The 16,367-nt window shown below is 38.4% G+C and overlaps 1 protein-coding gene across 3 annotated transcripts in view; it reads right to left on the bottom strand.

Annotated features, from left to right (window-relative positions):
- The window catches only part of FSD1L (fibronectin type III and SPRY domain containing 1 like), a 32,352-nt gene that overhangs the window by 2,278 nt on the left and 13,707 nt on the right, over positions 1-16,367 (bottom strand). The window contains exons 5-12 of one of the 3 annotated variants that reach the window (XM_053465868.1): positions 15,482-15,504; positions 13,968-14,089; positions 10,576-10,785; positions 8,875-8,973; positions 7,207-7,336; positions 4,898-4,930; positions 3,055-3,155; positions 1,091-1,342 (exon numbers count right to left, since the gene is read on the bottom strand). In XM_053465868.1, the coding sequence (XP_053321843.1) occupies positions 1,091-1,342; positions 3,055-3,155; positions 4,898-4,930; positions 7,207-7,336; positions 8,875-8,973; positions 10,576-10,785; positions 13,968-14,089; positions 15,482-15,504 (970 nt within the window). The remainder of the gene's footprint in view (positions 1-1,090; positions 1,343-3,054; positions 3,156-4,897; positions 4,931-7,206; positions 7,337-8,874; positions 8,974-10,575; positions 10,786-13,967; positions 14,090-15,481; positions 15,505-16,367) is intronic. The other 2 variants (XM_053465871.1, XM_053465870.1) reach the window with 2 other exon arrangements.

The raw sequence follows: 16,367 nt of genomic DNA on the forward strand, positions 1-16,367 counted from the left end.
CATGCATGGGTTTGTTGGGTTATTTGGGAGGTAAAAGGCCGCCTTTGTGAGGTGTGTATTTTTTGGCCATTTAGACATCTGATCCTACTGCCCCCATGTCCCATATTTGGGACACCTTTGAACCCGGCCAATTCAATTTATCCCATCCACTCATGCATTTTTTAATACGAGACACCCTATGGGCATTTGTAATGCCAATATTTTAACTCTTTCCATGCTGGAATTTTTGTAAAGATAAAGAATTTTAGGACTTGCTTATTAATTTTTTTTTTTTTTTTTTTTTTGGTGACAGTGGGGATTTTTATATGTTACCATATTATTTTTAATTTTTTTAAACATTTTTTAAATTTTTTTTTTTTTTTTTTTTTTTTTTACTAATCACTCATTAGTGAGCTGGGCTCCATTGACCTTGCATGGTTGGATGCAGTACCTGCATTCAACCTGCAGGAAGAGCTCGAGAGTTCACAAGAGGGTCTGGATAGACCCTCTATGAACTCATTTCTATTGTTGATGCCATCCTGTGAATGACGGCAACGTCATTTACAGGATGGCACTTGTGGTTGCTCCTCGGAGCAATCACAAGGTGATCGGGGTAGGGGGGTAGTGTTACTGACATGCCTCGATATCGAGGCATGTCAGTAACACGATTTATGCTTAGGAAGCGATTCAGATCGCTTCCTAAGCTGTTTTAGCCGGGCGCCGCCGCGATCTTTCATGATCGGTGCGGCGGCGGCCATTTTTCTTCCGGGGAGGGCTGCCAAGGGCTGCCCTCCCCGAATCCACGGTCAGCCTCACTTGGGAGGCTTCCGTGGATGCTGCAAAGCCGCCGACGGGCATTGTCGTTAACCCGTTGCACGGCATTGTCGTTAACCCGTTGCACGGCAACCCCGTACATGTACGTGGATTGTCGTTAAGGGGTTAATAGGTATTTTTATGCACAATACTTGTAACCTAAAGAGGTTATCACAAATGACAAAAAATACCCTCACTCAAAAATTATGACTAATGCAGAATTTCTAGAAAAGGTTTGTAGAGGTCAACCCTTTTTAATAACCCTGCCTGAACCCACCACAATACACCCAAACACTACCTCCATCAAAGTCGCAGTACACTCCTATCCTGTCCGGGACAGTCATCTCCAGAGCTTTGGCCTTGTTGTTGTGTTTTGCAGCAAATGTTGTCTGTAGCCAGTTGTTGACATGCAAACACCAGCTGATGTTAGTCTTTCCTAACTGGTCAAACTTGCCAATTGATTTGTATGAGATGCCCACACTGTAGGATTTGCATTCCTTCTGAGCTTTCACTTCCCAGTAGTGTTGCCCACTTTCAATTGTGGTATCTCCTGTATGAAACATACAAATAGAAATCCAGTTAGGAGGAGGACTTTCAGCAACCCCAACCAACTGACCAGTAACATAGCGGCCCAAAACATCCATATGTTCACAATTCAGTCCTAATCAAATCACTGTATAGAAAGCTTATTAAAGGATCATAGAAGTCCAGAGTCCAGTAAATGAACCACCTGCGGTGTAAATATAGGAGGTCTGTGGTACTCTATAGCAAAAACAGCCTCCTTTGGAAGTGGCTCATAATCCTCATATGGACAATGCCTCCCCCTGTATAGCTTACTATTACAAGTCATTTGCAACATTTATTCAGAAACCTTGAAGGCACAGATTGTTATACCGTATTTGCTCGATTATAAGACGACCCCGATTATAAGACGACCCCCCAAAATCAAAATATTAATTTAGGAAAAAAACAAAAAGCCTGAATATAAGACGACCCTATAGGAAAAAAGTTTTACCAGTAAATATTAATTCATGTAAATTATTTTTTCATGTTTAATAAAAGCTATGATTGAGAAAAATATATTTTTTAAATTTCCTTTTATTTGCCAACCTGCCCCCCCCAGTTATGCCACTCTGCCCCCAGAAATGCTTTATACCCCCCTATTTGCCACTCTGCCCCATGATATGCCTTATACCCCTATATGCCACTCTGGCATATAGGGGGTTAAAAGGCATATCATGGGGCTGAGTGGCATATAGGGGGTTAAAATGCATTTCTGGAGGTATATAGGCATATCATGGGGCTGAGTGGCATATAGGGGGTTAAAATGCATTTCTGGAGGTCCAGAAATGCATTTTAACCCCCTATATGCCACTCAGCCCCATGATATGCCTTTTAACCCAGCATGTACTGGCTGCCTTGGCTTGATAGGAGTGTGATTGCTGTTAGCAGTTTGATATATATATATCAAACTGCTAACAGCAATCACACTCCTATCAAGCCAAGGCAGCCAGTACATGCTGGAACCTGGGGATGATAGTAGTGGGATTACAGCCTCCCTATGCCATGCTACAACCCCCACCCCCCTTACACATCCATGCTATCACACACAAACACATTTAAATACTCATTCATTCCATTAATCACACATACTTCACACATTAAACACACATTAATCACACATACTTACCCAAAAACCCTCCCCCACCCCCTTACCTGAACTGCAGATCTCTCACTCGAAGACTTCTGCAGGGGACCGGCTGTAGAGCAACTTCTCTGGCCCCGCCCCCAGAGGAGGGAGGGGGAGATAGAGCTCTGTGAGGACGCTGCAAGCTTCCTGTCCTCCTGCTTCTAACAGAAGAGACGCTGCTCGCGACCGGTAAGCAGCATGGCCCCAGCAGACATTTTTTGGGGGGTCTGAGAAGACGACCCCGATTATAAGACGAGGGGTATTTTTCAGAGCATTTGCTCTGGAAAAAACCTCGTCTTATAATCGAGCAAATACGGTAATAGCTCTTGGTTCTTAAAGGACAGGCAATGGCTGTTATTGGAGTACTGCTGAAAACAGTGTTAAGGGTATTGTTGGATACAACTATTGCTAGTGGTAAATGATTGAAACAAACACAAAATAAAATGTATTTACATATATGTCAAATCCTTAACAACAACAACAAAAAAAAAAAAAGGAATTTCTCACTTTGGTTATACCAAACGACACCAAGGACGTGACACCAAGCAGTATCGATAGAAGAGTCTCCTTACCCAGCACGGTATATGACTCTCCTGTAAACCTATCTCTGCTGCCCCTCACCATAGCCGGTCTAGCAGTAACAGAGGTTCTTTTAGGGGATGGAGTGCCACTTCTGTAAGGGAAAAATTAAATGTCAGACTTTTTACTTCACAAAATATATGCAATATTAATGGTGTTATGCATTTGTCCAGTTTTAGCTTTTAAGAATATATATGGAAGGTATGTCATATGTGAAGGCCCAAGGACCAGATCTATAAATACAGTATACATGGCCTAACATTCCAGGAAAGCCTTTTCTTCACTTTATGGTGTGCAGAAGGTGCCACAACAAGCAATATAGAAAACTCAAGGTAGCAAAGAACTTCCAAACTTAAAAAACATGCGGTCAGTGGCACTGAAACAAAAAGATAAAGGTTTTACTTACCAACATAAAAGGTTGCATAGGAAAGCATGAAAAAGAAATAAAAATACAAGCCAAGCTAAGAAACAAAACTTGTTTTTGCAAAGAAAATAAACTACTGTTATTGAGTCAAGAAAAGTGAACTTGTCACTCAGTGTGGGCAAATGTAATGCCGAGTACAAAGTGGGTTATCTACAACAATAATTTGCACATCTGTAGACCTGTTTGTGTTTTATTACTACTTTGTATGGCTTACTATTGTAACTACATGCTATCTACAGAATGCCTTTCTTCTACAGCTCCATTCATTTACCCACACCATTGCCGGAGTGACAGGTTCACTACGAATCAGAAAGATTAAAGGCAGGACCCTTGTGTTCTTCCATTAGCTAAAACATGGACATTTATGGACATCAAAACCTCTAAGTTAAAAAGTAACTATGCTACAGCCAAACTGTATTAAAGTTTGTGATTTCTATTTCTCAAGTGGAACTGTCACTATTCAAATTTACCCTGATTTACCCCAATTCTGTATATAAAGTTTTCATCCATTCAAAATACTTTGAGTTTTGTATTGTATATAAAAGGTGTACATTTAGAGTTTCTTCTCTACCATCACTAGAGTATTTTTACCAGTAATCACAAGGGTGTAATTAACCTTGGGTGCTTAAGGCTCGTGTAAAGTCTACTAAATAATGGACAGAGTACAGAAAAAGTGCTACAACTGGGCTGACTGCAGGGCTGCCATACAATCTTCACTGAGGCATCATAGGAAGATGCGCATGAAACACCTTGGCTGCCAAGGTAGATAGGATATCAGAGAAGCAAAATATAATCTAAAATATAATATTGACGATAGGATAGCTTTGACTTTATCTATGATGTAAAAGCTCCTCTTTAAAATTAAATCTATTGATCGACAATTAAACACTATGCTTTCTTGTAATTATGGTATGTCCATAAATGACCAAACTAAGAAGGAAAAATGGTACTTTGAGCTTCCAAAGCCGAAATCGGCTGTACATAAAGATAACAGAAGATGTCTGAGTTTTTTCCTATTAAAAAATAAAATAATAATAAAAAAAAGGGCATAGAATTTCTGAGCCTTATGACCACAAAATAAAGCTGCAACTAAGTGCTGTGCATGCATAAGGAATTCCACCAACCAGTGGCCAGCATTAGTAACATCATTTTAGCAGTTTCAATGTCTGGTTAAATCTGGCTACCATATTCCACATGGGTAAATTCTACTGTCAGAGTGGCTAGTTTGATTCTGACTTGAAACATTCCAAAGAAAAAAACAAAAAACAGACATGCTTTCTGAAATCCAAAGAGAGGCACGTAGATTAATAACACAAAGAGATCACACTGGTGTTAAGAATAGGTGTGTGCTAGAGTTTCCACGCAAGCCACGAGAGTGGTCCTAGTTCTATGTTTAGCTATGTTAATTTCACCTGGTATTGCTCCTCAGTACTGTAACATGGCCACTGTCAGACAACAAAAATAAGCAAAACAAGTAAATGTAAACGCAGCATGTGAGGAGCACCTGGTTGAGGTGTTTTACACTGTGTAATATAACAATTTTCACAGGAGTTTGTACTGATCAATAGTTTTCTTTATTTCTCTCGCTAGTAGGTAAACAGTCCTCAGGACTGCCCATTTAAAGAAATTACGTTTGCATCACTGATTCCTAATTTATTAAAGACTGAGTAGTATTTCTTGTAGTGGGACTGCCTTTGCAAGCTTGTGAGCACAGACTGGGTGTGAATATACATGCCCCCAACGTATAGCCTGGATTCAGTAACGACCCATCAGTGCTATTGGCACACCGTCCTGCTAGACAGGCTGATGGGGTATAGATGGCTGCAGGTGGGTCTGCTGGGCTTGGAGAAATGCAATTCAGTCTCGCCTCATTTATTCTTAACATTTTTCTAATTGTGGTTAATTACTCCAACTTTTTGTATTGCAATTGTTTCCCAAAATGTGTAATTTTTTGTATGACTGTTTCACCTCTAATTTGTGATCTATTTCTAGCCCTAATTTGGATTAGCCTCAGAGTTAATATCCGACCTATTTTTACTAGGAAGTGCTGTGAATCCATACAGCTGACTGTAGGCTAATAGTGCCCTAATTCAAAGCAATCTGAACTGAGTTGATTAATGACTAAAATGTGTACACTAGATAACTGCACTGTATAATCATTTGTTTTTGTCTGATTTCTAGTTGTGATCATAATAAGTTAATATAGTGCTGAAGAATATTTAATATACTGAATGTACACTTCTATTCAAACTAAAAGCATTGGGGTTAAAACTCCACATTAACATTAAGGACCATAGTGTCTAAGCTAAATAAAAAATTATATATATATATATATATATATATATATATATATATATATATATATATATATATATATATATATATAAAATGTACTGCAAGACTAGAATTGTTTATCCATTAAAGACACTGTCACTTTTAGTTTGTATTGTAATGGTGTTTTATTTAATGCTCAACTCCATGCTAGATCACATTAAGCTGTGCTTGCAGCATGTGAAAGTGCCTGGTGACATTGTCAAGTGTGGTTCCACTGATGTAAGGCAGTATATAAAGGCACAGACACTACATTTGCTTTGTCCTGTTTTATAAGTACCAAGGAGCCTCCTCTCTATAAAACAAACAAAAACAAACCCCAACCTTGAAGCTTAATTATTGCTCTTTGAAGTACATCATTTTAAAAGCTGGGACACGCATACAAAGATGTATTAATATTTTTCTCAGTGTCCAAGAAAACACCAAACATTCTATAGAGTAGACTTGTGAATTTAACTTTAAAATAAATTTTCCAATTTCTTTAATTTGTACCAAAGTCTGAAAACCAGGGGGACACCCAATGAAATAAACAAAAAACAAGAAGCAAAGAGCTCTGAATTTTTAATTGCATTTAGGTGTGTTTTTTCACTATCTCTACCTCTACCTTCTCCACCAACTGATTCTGGGTTGGTCTTTTTGTGTAGCTCCAAATCTTGTCTTGCCTCTTTTCATTCTGTATTCTTTCTCAGTTCACTTATCCCTGCTATCATTTCCGTTAACCTGGCCTCCCAGACTGCTTCGACAAAGAGCGGAGCTTCCAAGCACACCTACTCCCCCAATTGGAGGAATGAGGGAGAGGCTGTCTCCATGGGGAGCTCAGTGACTCTACTACCCTTTTGCGGAACTACTTGGAGGGCAGAATAATGCAGACTGATTAGAGGTAGAAGAAGCATTTCTGCACCTCCATTTCTCTGTGAATCAGTCTGCATTATTCTGCCCTCTTGGAGTACTTCCACAAAAGGGTCATTTCTCCAATTGAGGGAGAGGATGTGTGTGGAGGCCATGTCCCTTTGCGGGAGCCTTCCTTGAGGCCTGGACAACCCAGTGGATAGCGGTGGGAAGCAGACCAAAAAAAAAGAATGCAGAAGAAGTGAAGAACAAGAATAGGCAAGACCAGAAGAGCTGCGGAAAAGGAGACAAGGACACGGAAGTGGTTGGTGTAGAAGGTAGGGAGACATTGAGAGAGTGTGAGCGAGAGAGTAAAGGTGTTTAACAACAAATGTAGTTATTGAAATGAAAAAGCCCTCTGAACTTCAACCGAACGGGCAGGAAACAACATTTGTTGTCCGAAAACAAATTGACCAAAAACAAAGCAAAATATTGTTTTTGGTCCATGTGCATTTATTATACAGTATAGTAAAAGGCAACACAGAAACCAAACTTTCCTTACCTGCCCTTGTTATCTTTGCCTTTCACTTTGTTCTCTTGACTTTTTCCCCCTGTCGGGTCCCACTCTACATATGAATCTTCTACCTTTAGATTCAGATGTGATGAGGTGTTGTCAAGGGCAAAGGTCAAGGCTGTAAGAAGAGTTTTAAGACAAATCTAAATCAATAATAAACACAGTAAAACACCCCATTAAGCTTACAAAAATGATACACATAGTTGTGTGAAAAAAGGTGGTCACACTCACTGATGATCAATGAATCAAGGGCATTAGATTAGAAGCACCTAAATCTGCTACTTAGCATCTTAATCCCTATGGAAGCAGCAAGGGGTGTAATTAGTTTTTGCACACATGGATTCTCCATTGTGACTTTGTTGAATAATGTAATATGTCATGTAGTGTTCATCTTAATTTTTACACCTGCTAAGGAATGGATGATTGTTATATCTTGATATATAAAACCATAGATTTCAAAAAGGGTGCACACACACCACTGTGCATACATAAAAAGAAAAACCAATGCAGCAAAACAAGATAAAGCCTGAAAAAGAAGAGGTTGAGTCTTCTCTTGAAGACTTAAATGCTTGCCATCACTTGGCTGCAGTGTCAGCCTTAATTTTACTGATAAGAAGTGACTCACTGTGAACAACTTGACATTTCCTAACCCCATTCTGCTTCACATTGTGTCACATCCTAATTGCCATGCCACGTTACCTCTGGGTAAACTGGCCTTTACTACAGATGAGTTAGTAAAATGCCTATGGTAATCGGCAGCTCAAAGAATGTGACACATTAAGCTAAATGCGCAAGGTGTGTGTAAGTATTTAGTGCCCCATTACGATTGCCATAGGCAATCACTAATAACCTTGGACTGTGAACTATAATAAAATACAAAACTGTGTGTAGTGGAATAGAAATGTACTGTACATCTTTGCCCACAATGTCTTGTAAAATGTAGCTTTTTTTTCATCACAAAGAACGAATAGTTTGGTCCATTTAAAAAAGTCAAGAAAATGGAATAAAAAATTTAAAGGAGAAACTCAAGAGTTGCTTACAATTTTTTTAAAACATTTCTTTTTCACACCATGACTAGTTGACATATAGAATATACCGAACTAAAACAACAGGTACAAGTTTGCACATTGTTAATATCAGTGGTCAGGTACTATCCAATGGTTTACTATCCAGTGACTGCCTAATGGGTCTGGCTAATAGTTGCGCAATTGCTTGTTTTTAAATTTTTTTTAATTGCTACCAGACTCTGCTTTTTGATTTAACTTTATCTTCCTAACTGCAATATTATTCAGGGTAAGAATTTGTGACTTCTGTTCTAGGAAACTGGAGTGTTGAGAGCAGAACACATTATAATATGATTATGAAATAAAGGTGAAGTTCTTAAGGACTATGGTCACTTAGCTTGGCCAATCCTTGTACGGGATTCCTCCTATTCTTCAGTGCAATATTGTTGGAGTCTGTTGCGTTTTACATATCAATTGATTACATCATTGAGATGCATTTTTGGACAATTGGATTATTATCTGAAAACTACAAACTATAACTCACAAATCATTTTGAGTGAAATATCAAAGCAAAACTTCTATTCAATGCAGGCACCATGTTAACATTTACCGACTCAAGCAGATAAGAATAAAAGTCCAGGCTATAGAATACCTTTGGTTTCCAACGTGGCAGGGTCTGAATACTCTCCCGCTGTGGCTTTGTTGCAGGCTCTTACTCTAAAGTTCATGTATTTGGAGTCAAACTTTAAACCTTTAAAAGAATATATAAAAAAATTGACTAAACAAACAATGAATAAGTTCTGTTAAATATTCAGTATTTTCTGTACACATCACAGGAACTAGAACAAAGGGGGAAGGGTTGCCAAGATGTCCACAACTGGCTGATGAATCCCCCTGCACTTATTTCTACACAAATTCATCTACATTACTCCTGCCTCTTTTCATACTTCCGCAAAAGGGAGGAGCCATGGTGCATTCTATGAGGACAACCCCCCCCCCCATTTCTTGTGTAATTGAGTCTGTGGGTGGGAGGGAAAAATAAAAAAAAAATAAAAAAGCACATTCTGGAAAAGTGACTTTTTAAGTGTTTACAATATGTCAAAGGGATCGGTTTGTAAATGGAGAGTCGGCAGGAGAGTTGATATTTTAACTCCATTACGAAGTTCCAACACTAGCAGGTTTTGTCTAGCTAAATTGGTTGGTATCTCTCTGTATAATCTATAATTCAATGGATGAGGATACTGGAGAAATCTGACTTAAGTATGCCATATACAGGGTTTTTAGTTTTAGTGAACTGATCCCCTTGACTTCACTTCACCCCGAAGAGCTTCTTGTGTGGGTAAGAGCTTGGTTAGTCCTGTACAATGTATAGTTAAATCAGAGTTCTTCAGTCTCCTCATCCATCAAATTATACCTTAAGCAGAGCCAACTCAGGCCTTCTTGCTGGAGAAACTTGTGTTTGCCCTCCCTAATGACTAGTAAAGTGAAGCAGTTGAAGCCATAAGTAAACTGTCAACTCGCCTTTTAATGAATAAGCCCCAATAAAAATTATCCAATAATTACTATTTTGTTAACATTACACCAAGATGATAAAAGACAGTAAAGCATAAGAAAGTGGCTTTATACTGTATCCACCCACGGTTTCAGAACACAGACAACAAAGGGAAAGATGTATGAATTGTATATACAGAGCATAACAGGAAAAAGCAATTACTTCTTCCAATAGCTTAATATTCACACTTTATTGATGTGATACACAAATGGCTTTTTTTTTTCTTTTCTAAATTAATATTCAAATTTTGGGGTGTCGTCTTATAATCGAGCAAATTTGGTATTTGTTGATTGAGTGTCTTAGACCCACAGGGTCTACAGACAAAGTTAAAAAGCAGTCATAAAGGCAACAAGCATACTCAACCATTATACTTAATCTATGTATAACTATATAGTCATGTATGAATACCGTACGGATGTGCTCTATAATCAAACTGTCTGCTACTGTGTATTAGTGATTTGCAGAGCATTTCATTAATTTTAAAGAGATAGAATTGAATCAAGAAATAATTGTCACTGACAGCCTGTGTTCTCTGTGTCCTTAACCCTGTATTTTTAAAATCATATTAATAAAAAAAATCCCAGTGCCATTATTATCCCATGTACAGGGATGCAATCATCCATTACAATTTTGTACCATGCCCGGTGCATATAGGTTAATTGCATGCTTGGTGTATTTTACTTTAATTAAAGGTAAGTTTACGGAGCCAGGTATCTAACAAATACTGCTAAATACAGGATGTTATGCTTAACATTTTTATATATATGCATAAGTAGGATCCATGCGTGTAGCTGCACTTACCAGAAAGAGTGTATTCTGCGTTTTTTATATTATCAATTAGTTCCCAGCACCTCTCATCTTTAACCCTGGGAAGACCATCATAATTTGTTTTCCTGTATTCCAGCACATAGTGATCAATCTTGTTATCTTCATCAGGCATTCGCCATGTTACAGTTACACAGTTGTCTGCTACCATACAGTCTGCTGGATCAATCTCTGGAGCTTTGGGAACTACAAAATAAAAAGAAGACTATTTCAAGGTTACAGCAGACAGTAAAGACAGCCCAGCATTTCCCAGCACGTTTTATATTGATGGACAAACACTAACAAATTCCCATGCGTCAAGCTTCAACCTGTAATTGCTTATATGTTCTGGTCTACCTACAATTTTCCACTTTTGTTACTAAATACTGCGTTCAAAACAGTATTACTATTACTGCTGAATGCCCTGACCAATGCCCAAAAAATAATTAGTAAATAATGTTAAAATTTGGCTCATTCATATTTTTACCAGTCACATAAAACAAAAGCAGGCACTGATTATTGCCAATAGAAATCATGAAAGTAAAAAAGTGTCATTAAACTTCCAGTGGAAAGAATAAAGTGATAGATCTGCTAAGGTTTTTTTTACGTAGAAAGTACCATTAATGTTTTAGAATGGCACCTTTTACAACCACAGATTTAACAGACCATGTAAATCAGCGGTCCCCAACCTTTTTGGCGGCAGGGACCGGTTTTGTGGAAGACTTTTTCCACGGACCGCAGGTTTGGGTTTGATTCAAGTGCATTACATTTATTGTGCATTTTATTTCTATTATTATTAAATTTAAAATATAATGAAATATATTTGCAACTTCTCTGGTTGTCTTTCCATCCATAAAAAAGCACATACAATTGTGCCACTCTGTCCCCCAGATATGCTTTAGGCCCCCTAGATATGCCACTCTGCCTCCTGATATGCCACTTTGCCTCCTGATATGCTTTATGCCCCTAGATATGCCACTCTGTCCCCCTAAATATGCCACTCTAACCCCCCCCGACTTACCAATGCATTCCCTACACTCCCTGGTGCCTAGTGGGGGCAGCCGATGTACGTCTGCGCAATGCACATAGATAACCTCTGCTGCTGCTCGTCACATCCGCCGGGGCTTCTATGCCAGAGAGGAGGATCCAGGTCCCCTGCAGCGAAGCGGGCGTTGTGGATCCTCACCCTGCTGTTTGCCCGCAGCAGGGCTAAATGAAAAAGATGAACACCCGCCTGGTGCCGCCCAATTGCTTATAGGCACGCCCAGCTCCCCGCCCATTTTCCCTTAAAATTGGGGTGTTTCCCACTGACGTCATGGGACCGCCCGCTGACGTCAGTGGGCAGTCTTGGTCGTGTCCCGCAAGGGAGGGCTCCGGGTAGCCGGATCCCCAAAGTTCCCAGGTATGCTTATAGACTATGGACCCGTACGCGGCCCAGTGGTTGGGGACACCTGATGTAAACTACAGACTAAGGATAGTATACAACGCTAACAAAGGAACTGAGCATGCACAAATTTGAATGCATGTAGACTGTGATTGCAATTTTTTAGGGCAAAAGATAAGATACTGTGCAACATTAATATAGTGCACATTATTCAAATCGAGTATTTCTTTACTCACTAAACCAGTGTAATTATTAGTATTTTGTGCGTAAACTGCGTGGCATAATCACACACAAGTAAGTTGAACATTTAAACTCACTGACATAACCATGCATGATGAAGGACCTCCAAAAAAAGGTCTGATCTGGCCCTGCAAAATGCATTATGAAATGAACCTTCTAAAATCCAGACTAATGAAACAAACAAAAATGAAGAACAAACACTAAAATCATACTCACTAGTCAGCAATTCAACTCCCAGGGTACATGGCCAAGGAATAAGCGCTGACCGCTCGACCGCATGTACACTTTTAGCAAATTTAACTGACTTTCATCACAGCAAATGTTATCTTTAATTCAAATCAACTGCTTGTCTTAGAAGAGTAAAGAAAACCTCCTGGAAGCTGATTGAAATCAAAGCAATTGAAGATTGGCTTAAAATAAGCTAAACTAACTGTAGAGATGATGTGTCCAGATCCAGTTGATACGACCTGAAACTGATACAAGACAACTACCACCTTTACATATACATTAAAAACCCTAATCATTAGCATCATGTTTACCACTAATCTGCATACATGTGTATGTAATAATTCAACTGTATATATGTCATACACATATAATTTAATGTAATATTTCACACGCAATGTAATAATAATAATGATGATAAAAAGGGGCGGGTTAAGTGGGGCTGGGTTAACTGGGATTCAATTTATTTTAAAAATGAAAAAGGTGCCAGTATTATAATGGTTGTTTTTAATACCCTTTGTTACTGTTAATATATTTTTTCCCTTTAAGGGACACTTCAGCCATCATGTGTACTTTTAATGGGCCATTTTGCGAATGAATGGAGGATTCTGTCAAATCGTCTTATATGCATTTTCCGTTCTACACCCCCAGCTAAATGTCGTGACAGAGATGCGTGCGGCTTAACACCTCTCCCTCCACGTGATATACTTAATCCCGCTCCCAGACAGGCGTTTGTATGGAAAGCACTGCCACTGAATTCAGTGGAAAAGCAGGTTCTTTCCTGTCACTGATTGGCTGTTTCAAGACTCTTGAAAAAGGGGTAAGCTGTTCATATTATACCTGAGATTTGACGGTAATATTTTGTTTTGGAAGAATGAATATTAAAGTACTCCGAGTGATACTTTTAAATGCATTCAGCTACAGTGGGGGTGTTATACACACTGTACTAATCTGTACTGCATTGCGATGCTGGCACATACTATATTTCATTAGCTTCCGTTGGGTTCATTTGTTTTTAAGGATATTTAGACAGTCTAGAAAATCTGATTAAAGTGTATTAATTTAACATGCACTCATCTTCCACTGACCCCACCGAATTGCTTAAGTGTATGTGTTACCATTAGCTTTCATTGTAGCTTTTTTTAGGGGTCATCGTCTAGATTCTCTGCATAGGCTAACCATACATTTTTCACTTAAAGCCAATTAAAGTTTAGACGGCTCGTTGAATTGAGCGCACTATTCCTTCTGTTAAATAATGTTTATGAATTAAAAAGCAGGTTCTCGGATCATTACATTATAATTGCATTTTCTGTTTACAACTTTCAGAATGATGATCAAGCAGAGAGCAGAAGTATGGGGCAACCGCCTAACTGGGTTGATCAAAGAATTTCAATGGCATTGCCACTAAGGTAAAAGGGGAAATTCACATGAAATATTCTGGTTGAACAAAATATTAATTTAATTTATTTAATTTCAGATTTAATGCTCAAACTGCTGAACACAATCTTTTGGCCAAACCTTTATTTCCAGTTCACTGTACCTGGTAAGAACTGTAAGGATTGGATCATCTGTCTTTCCTGGGAGAAATCCACCATTAGGTGTGTCATGTTTTCGCTGACCTTGGGTTTCAGGCAGAGGCGAAAAGCTGCAGCCATTGTGACCCTACACGAGATTAAGAAAAAAAGAGGGTGAATTGGATATAGAAGCTAGCACAGCAATTCTGAATTGTTCTATAGCATGATTACTCATGTACAAGCAAATTACCCGCAGAAACCCGAACCTTGGGCTCGATTCAATGACCAGTCTAAAATCCTGTTTTTTCCCCTGAAATTACATGCATCCAATTCACAAATCTAAAAATGATTGCTGATTGATCTCTGATGCATATATTTGTCTAGCAAGTATATTTCATCACCTTAATCCAGACCACTGACTTTATCTTTCTCTCTATGGCAATGCTAGGTGGTCTGTTCCTCCATAGACTTTCGTTAGTCCGAGTGTCAGACTGGGTTATTAACAATGAGCCGTTCTATTGCTTACCGTAAATTACATTTACGTTTCAAATATTGGGATGAAAGTGAAAATATGATTGGATAAGGAACCACCCCTGTAGAAGTGACTGTGATTGTGTTGGAGTAACAAATATGAAACTATGTAACTTCTAATTTAATGTAATTTACTGTGGGTAGAGTGATTTGGCTTATTTTGTGATGGTACAGACAATGTTTTGGTAATTAAATGGTTAAGTTGTCCCTCATATACTGTTTTTTTTCCTCTTTGTACTTGTGTAGGTATGTTTATTTTAGCTTTTTACGGTATTTCAAAGTTCTTTTGGATGTGTCCAGGTCTGGAATGTACATGTAAGGATGTATATAATACTTTGCACAGCCCATTTAATTATTGGCCATCAGGCACGCCTGGCAGATGTCCGGAGAGCTGGTGGCCACTTGGCTTGCATAATTACCAATACTGCTGCTCCGTTCGCAGATCAGGTCCTACTATGTGCAGCTGTCGGTTGCATGACTATTAAAACATAACCCGCAGCCGCTGGCCTTAAGATGCCACGGCTGCTAAGCCATCCCGAGTCCACCCCTGACTGCAATTAGGGGTTTAGACAGAGAGTTGAATTGCAAGCCATGCATTTACCACCACTGTTGACACCAAGTAAAGGTTAGACAGGTGACTGAATCAAGCCACGAGAATCCAAGTTCAAAGCTTCCATCAATGGATATATTTTCCCGCTTGGTAATTCAGAGTATTCTACTGGCACCATAAAGATTACGAGGTGCTGATAGACATAAAAATAAGATAAATTAATCCTTGACTCCTTAAACTTGGATGAACCATTTTACCGCTCTTTTTCTGACTTCCACATTTAATAGTCACAAGACTTATTGTTTAATTGTTATTTCTCTTTGTCCTCTTCTGTCAATTTAGTTACATCCATAACAGCTAAACTTCTGGCTAAGAAATCTAAAAGCAGAAAACAAAATTCCAACGCAACAGAACTCCGGACAATACCAGACAACAAAACACAAGAGTTTGGTACTGTACCTATCCTTGATCTGTCTGGCAGCCTTGGTGCAAGTCAGGAGAAAGAAAGAGAGTAGAGTTAGTGTCTCCATGCAAGTCTGAGGGGCAGCACACTCCATGCAAGGAATTAACGTGCATACGCGTTACACGAAAGTGATCAAACAGCGCAGCCCAATTTTTGGAAAACAAAATTTGCTGGTGTTAATTGAGCTGTTAGAATTATAGGACATTCTCAAAGATCAACAGCCAAGAAAAGCAAACACAGTATTGTACAAAAATATCAAGATTAACATTCCACTGTTTCTGTATACTTCATTTGTTTAGCAAAAAGGGAAAATCTACACCAGAACTTCCTCCTATTACCCTTAACAGCAATAATCCATCAAGGGTTATCACTGTAATACTCGCCTCTGAAGAAGTCCGGTGAAGCGAAATGCGTTAGGTGTATTTTAATTCTAATGTGCTTATTGTAAAAAAAAAAAAAAAAAAACCTATTGACCTTTTTATGCTAATATGTTTTTAGATTACATTGTTGTTGAATAAATTGTATACCTGTGATTATTAACCCTACTATGATTTTCTTAAGCGATCGCTCCAGTTCCAATTATAGAATATCTTTATGCGTCCATGTTATTGTTAATTTATATATGGTTGATTTTTAATGTAATTGTTAATTTTGTATTCTAGCCTTATTGTACTAGCACCATGGCATCTGCTGGCAATCTATAAGTACAATAAAAATTATTTATTACTAAATAAGAAAATACTAAATAATTAAATAAATAAAAAATTCCTAAAAACAGTCTTATATTTCAAACAGCTGATGAATTACCTTTTTAGGTTAGTGAGTAAAGTCATGAAGGTACTAGAAATGCATAGGATTTAGTTCTTATTATTTGTCTGTATA

The sequence above is a fragment of the Spea bombifrons genome, chromosome 1, assembly GCF_027358695.1.
Source record: "Spea bombifrons isolate aSpeBom1 chromosome 1, aSpeBom1.2.pri, whole genome shotgun sequence".
Taxonomy (NCBI): Eukaryota; Metazoa; Chordata; class Amphibia; order Anura; family Pelobatidae; genus Spea; species Spea bombifrons.